Here is a 17830-nt window from a genome sequence, read left to right on the forward strand (position 1 = left end):
AGTGTCGCGTGGGGAAGGTTATGTATTTGCAGGAGAGCCTGATGGACCTCTGTGATGAAGTTAATTTTCATTTTAGTTAGTTTTTTGTGGTGTTTTCTGTAAATAGTTGTTTATGCTTGTAAGGTGTTTCCATAGTGTGAGTGTTGGTCGATAAGGCTATTTTAGCATACCGGTTTGGTCAGTCAGAGTAGCGGCTGTTTGTCAAGCGTGCGGCCACGTTTTCATGCTGTCCAGCAGGGGTCTTTTCTTGGCGAATTCCAGAAGTTAGTCTGGGTAATGGGTAGGCAGAGAGACAAACATTTTACTGTGTTGGCATAGGTCTTCTCCAGCCGGTAAGCTATTTTTGTGTGAAAATATTTGCGAGGTTTTCGGGTTAATTTTCTCGTGTATTGTGTTTTCTATTTTGTTGTTACCCAAGTCACTTTGTGTATAGGTTTTAGGTTAAGTAATTGCTATTTCAGTGCAGAGGGGATTTAAGAAGCTATCTGGGTCATATCAGGCAGTACTCTCAGCGTTTCAGTAGGTGCTCGGCGTGGGAATCAAAACACGTGAGACCGCACTGTACATGGGTGTTCCACGTGGTGGACTTGGCAATAATTATTTTGTGAGCCTAGTGTTGCCATTGGTTCGAAGTTGGCGTTATACCCAGTATTGTTGTTCAGTGAGAGACCTGTGAGTCCGGGACTGGAAGCGGAGGGGTTGTTTGCGCTGTATGGAGGCCTGGTGGTGTCAAGTGTGACGTGGCGTTATATTGAATTGTGCTGAGTAGCCAAACTTTCATATTGTGTTTCAGTAAATTAACATTTTATCAAAAAGGAATTTGAGAAATTTGTACAAAACGTAATTTACTGCTGTTTAACCTTTTCTGTAGATAGCGGAATTAGCGACTATTCGAACCATTATGTAATACATTTATTACCAGTTATATTTTCAGCCTGGAATGACATACTTGTTGTATTAACTATTGAATTGTCTTGACAGTTATACGTTATATTGATTGTCAATATTGCCAGGTTTATTATACCAATTTATATTTCTTTCTCGGTGAGAGAGTATGGGTGTGTGAATGTGAAAGTGTGATTTCTTTGTTTTTCAAACATCTCTATATTTCTTATCTTATTGCTAAATAAATTTTCTTTTTATTTATTCTACGATTTATCATTTTCTCTATTGCCTACACAAAATCCAAAAGAACTTCATTACAACCTCATTCTATCAAAAAAGATGCTAGCTGACAGTGAAAAAATGGCAAGCACATAAAAACTACACAAACACCAGACACATCTCATCAACAACACCAGATACATCTCAACACCAACAACAGACACATCTCAACTCCAACAACAGACACATATCAACAACAACAGACATATCTCAACAACAACAGACACATCTCAACACCAACAACAGACACATAACAACAACAAACACATCTCAACACCAACAGGCACATCTCAACACCAACAACAGACACATCTCAACACCAACATACACATCTCAACAACAACAGACACATCTCAACAACAGACACATCTCAACAACAGACACATCTCAACACCAACAACAGACACATCTCAACAACAACAGACACATAACAACAACAACAGACACATCTCATCAACAACAGACACATCTCAACACCAACAGCAGACATATGTCAACACCAACAGACACATCTCAACAACAATAGACACATCTCAACAACAACAGACACATCTCAACACCAACAACTGACACATCTCAGCACCAACAGGCACATATCAACACCAACAGCAGACATATGTCAACACCCACAGACACATCACAACGCCAAAACGAACACATCTCAACACCAACAACGGGCACATCTCAACACCAACAACAGACATATTAACACTAACAACAGACACATCTCAACACCAACAACAGACACATCTCAACACCAACAGACATATCTCAACAACACCAACAACATACACATCTCAACACCAACAACAGACACATCTCAACACCAACACCAGACACATCTCAACAACAGACACATCTCAACACCAACAACAGGCACATCTCAACACCAACACCAGACACATCTCAACACCAACAGGCACATCTCAACACCAACAACAGACACATCTCAACACCAACAACAGACACATCTCAACACCAACAACAGACACATCTCAACACCAACACCAGACACATCTCAGCACAAACAACAGATACATATCAACACCAACAACTAACACATCTCAACACCAACAACAAACACATCTCAACACCAACAACGGACACATCTCAACAACAACAGACATATCTCAACAACAACAGACACATCTCAACACCAACAACGGACACATCTCAACACCAACAACAGACACATCTCAACACCAACAACAGACACATCTCACCAACAACACACATATCAACACCAACAACAGGTACATCTCAACACCAACAACAGACACATCTCACCAACAACACACATCTCACCAACAACAACAGACACATCTCACCAACAACAACAGACACATCTCAACAACAACGAACATATCAACACCAACAACAGGCACATCGCAACACCAACAACAGACACATCTCGCCAACAACACACATCTCACCAACAACAACAGACACATCTCAACACAAACAACAGACACATCTCAACAACAACAGGCACATCTCAACACCAACAACTAACACATCTCAACACCAACAACAGACATATCTCACCAACAACACATATCTCACCAACAACAACAGACACATCTCACCAACAACAACAGACACATCTCAACAACAACGAACATATCAACACCAACAACAGGCACATCTCAACACCAACAACAGACACATCTCACCAACAACACACATCTCACCAACAACAACAGACACATCTCAACACAAACAACAGACACATAACAACAACAGGCACATCTCAACACCAACAACTAACACATCTCAACACCAACAACAGACACATCTCAACACCAACAACAGACACATCTCACCAACAACACACATCTCACCAACAACAACAGACACATCTCAACACAAACAACAGACACATAACAACAACAGGCACATCTCAACACCAACAACTAACACATCTCAACACCAACAACAGACACATCTCAACACCAACAACAGACACATCTCACCAACAACAACAGGCACATCTCAACACAAACAACAGACACATCTCAACAACAGACACATCTCAACACCAACAACTAACACATCTCAACACCAACAACAGACACATCTCACCAACAACACACATCTCACCAACAACAACAGACACATCTCAACACCAACACCAGACATATCTCAACACCAACAACAGACACATCTCAACACCAACAGGCACATCTCAACACCAACAACGAACACATCTCAACACCAACAACAGACACATCTCAACACCAACAACAGACACATCTCAACACCAACAACAGGTACATCTCAACACCAACAACATACACATCTCAACACCAACAACAGACACATCTCAACACCAACAACGGACACATCGAAATTCAGTTATGATGCGCGCATCAAATCAATTGATCATTGCAGTAAATAATTCGATGCGCACATCAATTCAGTGGACAAGAGCAATAATTGATTTGTGGGCAAGAATTGAAATAATCATATTTTTAAAAGCTAATGCTATTGAATAAAAGAGCTTTAGGATGTTTATGACTCGCCGTTCTAAAATTGCCAAGAAAGATTGTTTGGAGAAATGATCACCATATTCATAAAAATGTTTGCTATATCCCGCTAAAAGTGGGATGGTGTATATATAATCTTTGAAACTGTAACATTATAATCCCACGATGATTTTTAACGATGTACTTTTCACACCAGTCTTCCTAATGATACAATCTTCCCAAATACGGAACAGGAACCCCTTTCCTTCCAGTCTAAGTAAAACCTCAGATTTTACGTCACTGAAACGAGAAACCATCGCTTCCAATACAGGCAACAGACGCACCGACGTACCAGTTTTAAATTATACGATTATGTGTTCATGTACTCCGGCTGTATTTATGTTACTTAGTTCATGCCAAGAAATCCCGTCCGGTCTTGAATTCGTTGGCTTCAATAGGACCATATTACATGCATATTACATGCTGATTAAAAGTAGCCGTCGCTTATCTCTTAATTGCGGTCACTGATTTATAACGGTTTTTCTACACCGGAGATTTTGCTAGGAATTTCTTGGCATGTTGACGTCACTTTGACCTTGGTCATGACTTTTGAATATACTAGATAGGGACTTCTACTTGATAAAATATAAGGCCACAGCTCTGTGGACAATAAAGGTCAGGGTATTCGCCAAGGGCAGCAATGGGCACACTCGGGAGCATATCCTGTCACAAACATGCGTTGTTTATTGCTGTGGTGTTTTAGTACATGTACATTGTGTATACGCATTCTGCGCTACAGCGGGTTACCCCTGGTAAACCATGTAATACGTACGTCTTTTAACTTCGTGAGTCTTCAGCAAAATTTACTTACTACTGTCATTTTCTGGTTCCACGAATCTGTTCTGCCGCGGGAACTAGATTTCAAAACAAACAAAAGAGTACACGTGTAACGTGTAGCGGTCACCCCGCCAAGAGCTGATCACGTTCGCCGTTGCTGAACTTGCGTGATCAATAGAGAGACTCTACCACATCGCTAGAAAAGCTAGCTCACTAGCGAGGCAGTATAAGTTCCCTCTTATACTGACCGCTACACTTCCCCCCGCCCGGGGAAGCTTCGTCCCGAAGCATAGCGTGAGTTCCCTCTGAATGTTTAACACCTCTTCACCAACGGCATCCGCCGTTACCAACGACAATCACCCGTCGTCCCCGAAAGAAACCACGTCCGTACATGGACACGAAGTCCCAGAGCTCCGAAGAGACTCTACCTGGGGAAGGCCCACCAAACACCAGAGTCACTACGCTGCCACCATTTTGTAATTAACGTGTAGCGGTCACCCAGCCAAGTGCTGATCACGCTTGCAGTTGCTGAACTTGCATAATCAAGAGACTCTATCAAATCGGTAGAAAAGCTAGCTCACTAGCGAGGTAGTGATTGCTCCTTCGACAAACGCTCAGCATTTACTTTCAATTCGAATGGAGCTCTGAAGGTATGTCTGGACACAAGTAAGTTGAGAAAATGTCTTAGGAATATTTTTGAGGTGGCTATTCATTATAATTTAAAACTACAGAAATATGTTAATCTAAATCGTATGCAGAAAAAGTCGATTGTGGCAAGGCTGTTACAAATCGATGAAAAGGTGCAATATCAGGTTTTTCCATACCACAAGAAAGAAAGAAAGAAAGAAAGAGAAAAAAAAAAGAAAGAAAAGAATATTTTTTTTTCAATATCTATATAACACTTTCTAGACCTTCAGTATTGTATTCATTCAGAATTAATTAAATGAGAATGTTCTACTCTCATTAATACTAGATATTTTTACTGGAGTACCCCAGGGTTGTATTTTAGGACCACTCCTATTTGATATATGTTGCCGTTGATTGATTGTATATTGTTTAACGTACCACTCAAGAATTTTTTGCTCATGGAGACGTCACCATTGCCGGTGATTTAGGCCTATGCTCAGCGTTTACGGCATTTGCTGTAAATATGTTATCAATGTGTAGTTGATTTGCTGATGACAATTCACTTCAATTTTCATTATTGAATACACGACTTACATAATTATATTGGAATCATGGTCAAATAAGTGGCTATTAAAATTCAATTCATATTAGATCCCGTGGGGATCCGGGTTAGAATACTGAGGTCCTCAGTAACCCTTGCTTGTTGTAAGAGGCGACTAAATGGGGGCGGTCCTTCGGATGAAAACGTAAAACCTAAGGTCCCGTTTCACAGTAGGTGTGACACCATAAAGATTCCTCCCTGCTCAATGGCCATTTTTAAAAGCACCGAGCATAGGCCTAAATGTTGTAGCCCTTCTGAGTGTTCAAAATATTTCCATATTAGACATTTACAAAGAAAGACAAATTTGTTTCACTTGAATTATTTTTCCTAGGTGACAGACTGGAGTGTGGTCCTGTTTTATTATAGATATTTAAAACGTAGAATGCTTGTGTAAAAAGCTTATTACGTTGACTTTTTTTAATGGCTTCTAAATAAAATTGGTAGAAAACATATTTCAAAATTGTACACAGCATTTATTAGACTAACACTTGAATATGCTTTGTTTGGGATGGTTGCTCTTGTCTTTTCATCATTTGAAAAAGTTATCCGAGTCATCCATCAAGTTCACGTAATATAATATAAGGTCATAAGCTGGAACTTGATTCGCAGCAAAATCGGGCCGCCGGTCATGTGACCGGGCTGAAAATGAATCAAGTGTGGCGGCACCCCCGGCTCCAAATCCAATATGGCTGCGCCTAGCATAACCGCTACAGTTTTATACACATTTTCAGAAGAAGAGCTTGACGATGATAACGACGAAGTATTCATTGCCGCAACAATGCCGTATGTGTCAGTTATGTTAATTAGACATCTATTGATAGCATGCCATATAGTTATTTTGACACAATAATTGGACAACCATACATAAACTACTGTCTGTCCTAGCCTCTCTTGCAACTGCAAGTGGCTTTTCTAGAACTATTTATTTAACCCTAATAAAAATAAAAATTGGCAACTGACCTGTAAGATTGGATGAGTCGTAACTAAACAACTCACATTCTTTTGTTATTTCATAAATGTAGGGTCTTCGAGGTGTATGCATTGACAAAAGTGATGAAATGAGTAATAAAAATATATGTTGTTACAAGATCTTGTAAAAATATATGCATAATGCACTTATGTAGAAGCTGCTGTTCGTTAATGAAACTGACAAAACTTGCATATCTAGAAACGACGCCATCTTGGTCCCGCTCACGCCTGTCAAAAAATTCGGCGCCATCGGGCCGGCCCGGTTGATGCGCACGCATTATCGGCTTCCAATCAAGTGTTCAGCCGGTCAAAAACCGGCGGCCCGGTAATACCGGCGAGGTCGAATCAAGTTCCAGAACGGGTTAACAATATACGACACTTCCGGAACTTTCGGACTGTCTCTGTGTCTTTTGTACAAAAAGTAAAATGGCTTCAGGAGCATTATTTGGCAGTACTGGTCGTTCCCAAAGCAAAAACCTGGTCGAGTTTAGGGCCGGGAAAATGTTTATGAAGGGTAAAATGGTTCATCCAGATAAGAGAAAGGGATTAGTGTATGTATACCAGTCGGAGGACGCCCTTATGCATTTCTGTTGGAAAGACCGCACCAACGGAACTGTTGAAGACGTGAGCCATTTTCCATTTGTCATCGTTAGAAATTCCGAATTATCTCTACATGATATAGAATTTTTTTTTTTTTATCTCCTTCGCTTAAAAGGAAGCATGTTATGAAACTAATATGTTTCTAGATAAGTTATTTCATTTATATCCATCGTTTTTGTGCATGTCGGTACTGTTGATTTCATAAGTCACTTAGTGCATTCGACTTTCGTAGGTTGCCACATACCACACTGTCACTGGGGTTCACTGATTCTCAATGTCCTCTAAAGACGATTACTTCACAATGCATGAACACACTTTTTGTAAAAGTTGACCAACAGCATCACAGATATACAGCATACACGAAACTTACTTTTGTCTTTTTGCCAAAAAGTTATCATGATCACCTAATGTGTTAAGTGGCTATATGATATATTTTAAAATATGTGTACACAGTCACTTTGCTCTGTATCATCATAAGAGTATCTAGATCACAGGGCTTGAAGCTAACTTTTTATGTCACCAGTCCAGCCGGACTGATGGGGTATAATTTCAACCAGTCTGCAGAAAAATTTACCAGTCCAACAGTTTTCCAGAAATAATTAAACATATTTCGTTAATGTTATTAAAATGAAATTTAACTCAAGATGCCTCAGACAATATTGAAACATTTAAATGTGGGATTTATATTTACGAACCAGATTCATCTAACATTTACAGATCGAAGAATGCCAAATGTGTGTATAAAATTTCATAAGTATATTTTCCAAAATGATGCTTTAGAAAATTAACCAGTCCCATCGGACTGACTAAAACAAATGTATGTCAGTCCGCCAGACTTTTAACCAGTCACAGACTGACGGGCATATGTTAATTTCGAGCCCTGAGATCAGAGGAGTAAGACCCACCCAAACCTCGCTCCATATCATCACTAGAATATTTAGATCAGAGGAGTAAGACCCACCCAAACCTCACTCCGTATCATCACTAGAATATCTAGATCAGAGGAGTAAGACCCACCCAAACCTTGCTCCGTGTCATCACTAGAATATCTAAATCAGAGGAGTAAGGCCCACCCAAACCTTGCTCCATATCATCACTAGAATGTCTAAATCAGAGGAGTAAGACACACCCAAACCTCGCTCTGTATCATCACTAGAATGTCTAAATCAGAGGAGTAAGACCCACCCAAACCTCGCTCCGTATCATCACTAGAATATCTAAATCAGAGGAGTAAGGCACACCCAAACCTCGCTCCCTATCATCACTAGCATATCTAAATCAGAGGAGTAAGACCATGTGACAGTAAAGCTGTGTGTAGGCCACAAGTCTGTAAACTGATTAGATACCATGCAATATCTATACTTAAAATATAAACTGTATTGCATTTAGTTCAATTATTGAAATTTTCCATTGAAAAGGTTAAATTTAACAGCAAAAATGGGTGACTTTTTTATTTTGGCACAACATTATTCCATGGATCTGTCTTTAAAGCAATATTACTATTTGTTTGGCAAACTGAGTGACATGATCTTCTGATTATTGACAAACAAGTAATTAACACCAAACACTAGCTCCCTCCCCCTCATTACATATGAGTTCACCAAACTATGACAATGTACTTCCAAGATTTCTGTGTAGACAATCGTCAGAACTACAAAAACGAGTTTTTCAAATACTTAGATGATTTTTTTTTAAAATCAAGTTTTGCTTTGATGGTGTTTTCAAGGATTTAAAAAAAAAATGTTTTCTACTGTATCCCAAATGATTTTGCTCGGTCTAGGATTGCATATTCATGTCTTAATATGGAAAACCGTGGATCATCAACATTTTTTCTGTATGTGTATAAAAATGTGCAGCATGCATTTTTCATCAAAATAAACTTTGTGTCAAAAACATTTGTTACTGTTGTAGGACCTGATCATATTTCCAGAGGACACAGAATTCAAACAGGTGTCACAGTGTACCACTGGTAGGGTGTATGTTCTCAAGTTCAAGTCACCAGCTCGCAAATTCTTCTTCTGGATGCAGGTAATTAAAGAAGAAGTGTCACTTAACTTGTTCATGAAAATACTATGGTTACAAAGATTTCAAGGGGATCAAATTTAAGGGTTTTCCTAAAGAATGCAATATTGTTGGCAAGTAAATTTGTGGACAACTACCGATTGTTCTTTTCTCATATGTAAAAAACTGGGCGCCACCAGATAACTGAAAAATTGTTTAGTGTGGCAGAAAACATCAATCAATCATATATAAGAATTGTAGATTACTTGATTTATTGGTCTTGCTTCACCATGAAAACAATGAAAATTGGTGCACACGAAATGATTATACTTTTAGTTCATGAGACCAGTCAAAATGAATTGACCATGATTTATATTTAAATAGGAACCAAAGACCGACAAAGATGATGAGTACTGTAAGAAGGTGAATGACAATTTAAACAACCCACCCACCCCAGGCTCCAGTAGAGGGGGAGGTCTGGCGTCCGGACTGCCCTCAGAACTCAGCGGACTCGGTATGGAGTTGTTTGATTTACATATGTTGTATAAGACCAATCTGAATCCAATAGGTCATCAATATACTACATATAACATGGTTACACCTCCAGTTATACAGAGCAGAGACCTAGCAAATTAATAGTAGAAGTGGGGGAGGGGTGAAGAAAAAATCTTCATTTTTAAAGTTTGTTTGCTGAATTAATTTATATTTCAATAGTATGAAGTTAAGAACACAAATTAATTCTCACTGATGAAAAATATTAGCTTTAATAATAAATAAATTTTTAACTGAATATATACATTAGAGTGCAATATTCCAATAATGATACAAACAGACAATGTGTTGTGTGTTCTTTAGACACCATATTGTGAGGGAGGTAGCATTCTAATGCTGAAATCAAAAAAGATTTTATCCAGAAAAATATTTTAATATCTAGTAGATTGAAGTTAAGGTACATGTAAAATTACATTTGAAGCACCTTTTTGAACAGATTCATAGAATTTATTTCTTGATGCCTAATGAATGCTAAGAGATACTGTACAGATGTGAAGGACACTTGAAATTTACACATTTACATTACTCAAAGTGTATTTTTGAAAAGAAATAAATTTCTTTACCAGTAATACTTTTCATCAAACATTGTAACTTACAGGAGAACAAGACCTGCAGAGTATCTTGGGTGGAATGAGTCAGCAACAGTTCATGCAGCTGATAGGTGAGATACTAAATATGTAACTAACAGTTCATGCAGCTGATTGGTGAGATACTAAATATGTAACTAACAGTTCATGCAGCTGATTGGTGATACTAAATATGTAACTAACAGTTCATGCAGCTGATAGGTGAGATACTAAATATGTAACTAACAGTTCATGCAGCTGATTGGTGAGATACTAAATATGTAACTAACGGTTCATGCAGCTGATTGGTGAGATACTAAATATGTAACTAACAGTTCATGCAGCTGATTGGTGAGATACTAAATATGTAACTAACAGTTCATGCAGCTGATTGGTGATACTAAATATGTAACTAACGGTTCATGCAGCTGATTGGTGAGATACTAAATATGTAACTAACGGTTCATGCAGCTGATTGGTGATACTAAATATGTAACTAACGGTTCATGCAGCTGATTGGTGAGATACTAAATATGTAACTAACAGTTCATGTAGCTGATTGGTGAGATACTAAATATGTAATTAACGGTTCATGCAGCTGATTGGTGATACTAAATATGTAACTAACGGTTCATGCAGCTGATTGGTGAGATACTAAATATGTAATTAACGGTTCATGCAGCTGATAGGTGAGATACTAAATATGTAACTAACAGTTCATGCAGCTGATTGGTGAGATACTGAATATGTAACTAACAGTTTATGCAGCTGATTGGTGAGATACTAAATATGTAACTAACAGTTCATGTAGCTGATTGGTGAGATACTAAATATGTAATTAACGGTTCATGCAGCTGATTGGTGATACTAAATATGTAACTAACGGTTCATGCAGCTGATTGGTGAGATACTAAATATGTAATTAACGGTTCATGCAGCTGATAGGTGAGATACTAAATATGTAACTAACAGTTCATGCAGCTGATTGGTGAGATACTGAATATGTAACTAACAGTTTATGCAGCTGATTGGTGAGATACTAAATATGTAACTAACAGTTCATGCAGCTGATTGGTGAGATACTTTATGTAACTAATGGTTCATGCAGCTGATTGGTGAGATACTTTATGTAACACTCTATAGATACAGTGTGCGAAATTAATGGTGGACCAATAGACAATGTCTACAGAAAATGTTGGTCTGTATTGATCGAAACGGCAATAGACTGACTTGTCTATGAGAAATCTGACCAAGTCTTATAAATGTCTGTGTAACCATACTTACGCTGATTTGTTTCTGCCCACCCCTTTGCTATACTAAAATATTCCACAATGTAATGACAAATCATTTGATTCAGAGTATTCCATTTTTGACGAGGTGGGGATGGAACAGAATCAACTTGATTTATTCTTTCGCTTTCATCTTTGTGCATTTCTCCGATCCAAACTTTCTTGTTGCATTTAGTAAAAAAGTAAATCCAAGTTTTATTACCAGTAATGATCTCATTTAATTGCTGTTGATCACAGTCTTCGTAATTGCTAAGTAACTTGGTGGCCATTTGTATTTTTGCTCTTCTGTAAGGAGTTAAGGGACCCCTCAGAGGCTTTAACTGTTCTGTTAGAATGCTGAAAACAGCTAACGAATCAATGTTTGGATTATTTGCAAGGTTTTCCATGGTATATCTTGCATCTTCAGATATTGCAGTTTTTATTTTGGTCGATGGAAATTTGTTGTGGTTTATAGGAAATAAAGTGATTGTAGACGGAATGTCTACAGGATGTAAAAGTTAATTTCGCACACTGTAGATATAACAGTTCATGCAGCTGATTGGTTAGATACTTTTATGTAATGTTCAATAAATACAATGTTGAAAAATATTGCATTACTGTTATGAAGGCAAAAATGTGTCATTCCATGATCAATACTGAAATTTTTATGATGCTTTTAATTTGTGATTGGGCCAAATAGGCATTGACCAAGATTTCCAGTAAATTTTGAATGTAGACATTCTGTGTAATTTAGAGTTGTCCTTGATAAGAGTTAACAATATTGAGATATCGAATGACAAAACATTGAATAAAAAATTTATTGAATTTCTCCATTAGCTAATCGGGTATAAAGATTAGCAACACATTTTTTATGGTTTTTCCTTTACCAATAAGAAAAGTAATTAAACTCTTTTTATGAAAACTATCATAAAATAAAGAGTTTGTTTTCTTTGAATTTATGTATTTTCATTTGTCATTGTACAAAGCCCCCCCCCCCCCCCCCCCCCCCCCCCCCCCCCCCCCCCCCCCCCCTTTGTTTCATTTTTTTTGTTGAACTTAAAGTTGTATGGTTTAAATTTCAACAAATTTTTTCCACCTTGTAAAAATGCTGTTAAATTATTGCACATGTTTATTCATGAGGCAGTATGGTATATGTATGTCCTACATGATTTCACCTGTTTTAACCAGAATTATTTGATTTTAAATCTGTTTACAAACAACCATCACTCAGCCATTTCTAATGTACGAATCAAGTAACTGTCACATGTCCAGTTCAGACTGATCATCGGTGGTCTTATCTGTGTAAACCAGTGTATTTTGTTACAACAGTACCGTGCCATAAGTTTAAGAGAAATAAAACTATCAAATACCTCTTAGTAATTTGTTGTTTTACGCTCTGTCAGCCTCAAAGTTAGATAGTTGCGTCTGAATTTTATACATCATGTTAGGATTCCTGTAACGTGTGGGGCTACTTATAGACACCTAATAAATAACGTGTAATTTATGCGTACCCACTATATTTACTTTTTAAATAATCTCACCGTTTTCTTTTTCATGCGAAAATAAAAGTTGCTGTAAATAGCATATAAACCTTGGTGATAGAATGAAAGCAATTTATTTGAGAAAGATAACTATCATAGAAACAGACTGAAAACAAATGAATGGTTTTTTTTTCAAGGGACAAAACTTTGGTCAACTGTTGATATGTCTGCTTGTAGACAAGCTTATTCCCCAAAATAAAAAGATGCAGTATGAGTATTGTTAAATTTTTGTCCATGTATAATCAACTTTGCAGTGTCACTGCATTACCAAAGTGTTTTATTACTGACTTTTAGGTGGGATGGGGATGGGAGGTCCAGGAGGAGGGTTGTCTGCTCTGATGGGAGGACGACCCAGCAGTGCTCAGTCGACCGCTTCAGAACCGTAAGTAACACATATCAAGTTCAGTGTAATGGAATTCTTTAATTAATCGTTAGGCAAGAGGTCTGATTAATTACAATACAAATTTTACATAGGCATCACTTGCACTAGGATTGATGTTAGATATATATGTATTTTGCATAGAACCAGGACTTCTTCCTCTTATAATGCATTATTTTTTAACATCTGTTAAACTAAATCTTGTATTTTAGGCCTATGAGGGTGCAGTCTTCCCCAGGAACCAGAGGGAGTGGGGGAGGGTCTGAGTCCTCCCAGCGACCAGTGACGGCGGCAGCCCTGCCCTCACAAACCCCTCCAACCACTGCTGCACAACAATCTTCTGGTGGCGCCACCACTCCTAGACAGGCAATCCGACTCAGCGATTTACAGAACATACTCTCAACCATGAATGGTTAGTATTGATTATTTTACTGTGGCACATTGAATATTGATAACACTTTGATAATTTTCGAACATAGAAATTTATGCTTGTTGATAGTTTTCACTGAATATACTCACCCCCTTCTATGAATAAACTGCTCAATGGAATTATTAGCCAGTCACAGGGCTGACTACTCAAAAGTTGCCAGCCGAGTTCAAAATCTGCTAGTCCTGATTTTCAGTTTTGTGATGTTATCATATTGCATGAATGAATGTTTTAATTAAGTTTATTTGTAACATTTGTTGTCACACACTGGCTGTTTAAATTCCTTTTTTCTTTGTTTCCTACTTTTCTTAGCAATCATGTCTCAGGCATTGACATGTGAGTCAGTGTGGGAATCAGTTGATATGTAGCGCTCTGGCATGGTGATTATTTTGATAGTTTAAGGTCTAGATGATGTTTATGGTACACCAGTGATTTGAACATATTTTATTGTCTAGATGTTATAACAAAAGGATTGAGCACAAGTTCTTAAAACTCAGAACACCCTCTCCAGTAATAGAAGTTACAAGAAGCATTTGTCTTGGGACCCTCTTACAGTTGCTAGAAACATTCAGAGCATAAAGAAATTGTGGTGACTTGTGTTAGATGGAGTCGCTTAATACTTCCCCTTTATTGAAAATAGTAATTTATATCATACAGTTGTATACAACAGAGTTGCTTCAGGGGAACACTAGGGCAGTCTAGACTGTATTTGATAACTGAAAGACAGAGAGTGTGTGTGAGAATATAAGATTTCATTGTTGAATGTTGTGTATACATTTTTATGAATGTGTTGTATCTTGTAATTTTTAGTGCCAGCTGGACCATCAAAGGACCGTAAGTAATGTTACTGTCATTTGATTCTGGAATGGGTGTATGAAACAAGAAAGAAGTCTTCGGAGAGATGATAAAAAATTTCATTTCTATTTCCAGAAGTGGACCTTGTCAGTGCTCTGAATCCGGAGTCAATGATTCCTATTCTGGCCAATAAGGATGTACAGGAGAGACTGATCAAGTTTCTGCCAGAAGGGGAATCCCTTCCAAAGACAGAGGCAGAGCTCAGAAACACTGTACAGTCTCCGCAATTCCAACAGGTGATGTACCAGAATTATTCTAAATTCCAGAAAGACACTGCTTCAAAGACAAAGTATCTTAATCTTTCTGAAAAATAGTCCATAAGTGAAATATGTTTCAGATTTTCCATATATAAGGCCTTACAAGTTGTATTTCTTTTTACATACAATTTGATGACAAATTAATCATATAAAGTCATGAGAGGATGTGTTCTGTAGTGTTACTAGAATTTCCTATGAATGTATTTGCAGGCGCTGTCATCCTTCAGCGCTGCCCTGCAGTCTGGACAGCTGGGCCCGCTGATGTCACAGTTTGACCTGGGAGAGGACGTGGCTAATGCTGCTGCACAAGGAGGTCAGTCATCCATTACTTCATTATGTACTTAAAACAAAGTGGATGTAATCAAGGAAGGAACATTGATTCTTTTCATTTATCTTGTAGACACAAATCATTCATCATGAGGACGTAGGTCATTTCTCGATTTTGTTGTTGTAAGAACATAGATCATTCATCAATTTATAGTGCTTTTTAATTTATCTTGTAGGGCATATGTCATTTTTTTTGAGTTGGCTCGCGATAGCGAGAAGGCCCTTGTTATCACCGGCACTGCACTTCAGACTTTGAGTGCAAACCTTTATTGATACATACACAAGATAATGCAAATAGTTCTTAATCACTGGTCATTGAAATTTCAGCAAAATATGGGAAATATTGTGCATATCAAAGTGGTTGGTTTAAACAAAGTATTGATTATTGTGTTCTTGCATTTAAAAGCAGTGTTATCTAATTACAATTATATGTTCTTTATCATTTGGTTTGGAGATAACATGAACGCGCATGAATAGGTTATGTACATTGTTCAATCTCTACCCAGAGTTATCGTTCCTTACACTCACATTAGCAGTGTTATTCCACATGTAAATCCAATATTCTAACAGAATTCTTATGAAAATATATCTGAAATGAATGAACGAATTCTATATTTGCTTTGTTTAAGTAAATAAACAACAAACGAGTTAACATCATTTACATACACATGTGGTACATTTTTGCAAGAATACTTCATGTAAACAGAAAGAAGGTAGAGCTCGGCGATCAAGATATTTGAAGACTTCAAGAGAATAATTTCTATCAATATCTGTTACAAATTGAGTCCGGGCTATTACTGTTTAGTCTTTTGCAGTAGGCTTTTGATATTTGTCATACATGTACCGATAAATGATCATCTCATGTAGATGTGCTGGGTTACCATGGGTAGTGACCTTTGATCTTGAACTTTTATGTTCGCACAATTTTTGAAGCTTTCACGGGTAAATTTCTCAAGCCGATGTATCATGTTCCTAGTTTGTAACGTTGCATTTCCATAGATATCTAGTTAAGCATAATACACATATTTTACCATACTTTAAAGATTCAGAATTAAAGCTTATAAGACGGTGCTGTATACCCCTACCCATTGTTGGAAATCGTGGGCACGTCGACTCTGAGGCCCTTGAGGCCTTTGATTAATTATCATGAGGACATAGGTGATTTCTCAGTTTATCATGAGGGCATAAATTATTTATATAATTTTTCATTAGAGCACAGATCATTCATTAATTTATCATAGACCTTTGTCATTTTTAAATACATCTTGAGGGCAAAAGTTATCTAGTATGAAGGCATACAGGAGGGTGTTGGGCATTTGTTGATTTATCATGATGACATAGGTCATTTATTTTGTGGGCATGGTCATTTATCAATTTACTTTCCCACTCTGAGACTTATAACTGTGATTATTTTGTAGTAGCCTAGTATCTTGTAACAATTTCAAAGTTGAATCATCACGTTTGCCTTGTTTTGACTGCAACAAACATTTCTACATTAACATTACTTACAAGTATTGCATGTGTGTGTTTCTCAAAAAATGAAATCTTTTCAGTTCAGACTGGCAATAAAAGAAAAAATTTTATAAGATGGATTATAGAATATTTTAAGTGAACCTCTCTTTTTTCCAGATTTGGATGCTTTCGTAAAGGCTATGCAGGAACAGCAGAAAAAGAAGAATGAGAAAGGAGAAAAGAAAGAAGAAACTATGGATACTGACTAGATACTGCCAAATTATTCATATCAAATACATGTATTGTGAGCAGTGCATAGATATAGGTTTGCTAAGTATGAATTCTTATTGTAATTAAAAGATTATTGTTTGATTGAAATAAAGGTCCATTATCAGAGTGAGATATGTGGATTTTTCAGTCACATGAGTCAGTCAGATGATCTATTTGTCTGTATCTGTACAGTCACATGAGTCAGTCAGATGATCTATTTGTCTGTATCTGTACAGTCACATGAGTCAGTCAGATGATCTATTTGTCTGTATCTGTACAGTCACATGAGTCACTCAGATGATCTATTTGTCTGTATCTGTACAGTCACTCAGATGATCTATTTGTATCTGTACAGTCACATGAGTCACTCAGATGATCTATTTGTCTGTATCTGTACAGTCACATGAGTCACTCAGATGATCTATTTGTCTGTATCTGTACAGTCACATGAGTCACTCAGATGATCTATTTGTCTGTATCTGTACAGTCACTCAGATGATCTATTTGTATCTGTACAGTCACATGAGTCACTCAGATGATCTATTTGTCTGTATCTGTACAGTCACATGAGTCACTCAGATGATCTATTTGTCTGTATCTGTACAGTCACATGAGTCAGTCAGATGATCTATTTGTCTGTATCTGTACAGTCACATGAGTCACTCAGATGAT

General features: G+C 37.4%; 2 protein-coding genes across 2 annotated transcripts; both read left to right on the forward strand.

The window, feature by feature from the left end:
• The first annotated feature begins 1224 nt into the window (after positions 1-1224).
• Positions 1225-3562, forward strand: LOC130047303 (GATA zinc finger domain-containing protein 14-like). The gene is made up of 2 exons (XM_056141963.1): positions 1225-1248; positions 1886-3562. The coding sequence occupies exons 1-2, from the start codon at positions 1225-1227 to the stop codon at positions 3560-3562; spliced, it is 1701 nt and encodes a 566-aa protein (XP_055997938.1).
• Positions 3563-6979: 3417 nt separating this feature from the next.
• Positions 6980-17285, forward strand: LOC125646965 (proteasomal ubiquitin receptor ADRM1-B-like). Its single transcript, XM_048873634.2, has 10 exons — positions 6980-7287; positions 9175-9291; positions 9649-9778; positions 10415-10477; positions 13486-13573; positions 13783-13982; positions 14808-14831; positions 14928-15088; positions 15320-15422; positions 17066-17285. The coding sequence occupies exons 1-10, from the start codon at positions 7090-7092 to the stop codon at positions 17155-17157; spliced, it is 1176 nt and encodes a 391-aa protein (XP_048729591.2). The 5' UTR covers positions 6980-7089; the 3' UTR covers positions 17158-17285.
• The last annotated feature ends 545 nt before the right edge of the window (positions 17286-17830 follow it).

The sequence above is a fragment of the Ostrea edulis genome, chromosome 6, assembly GCF_947568905.1.
Source record: "Ostrea edulis chromosome 6, xbOstEdul1.1, whole genome shotgun sequence".
In the NCBI taxonomy this organism is placed as follows: domain Eukaryota; kingdom Metazoa; phylum Mollusca; class Bivalvia; order Ostreida; family Ostreidae; genus Ostrea; species Ostrea edulis.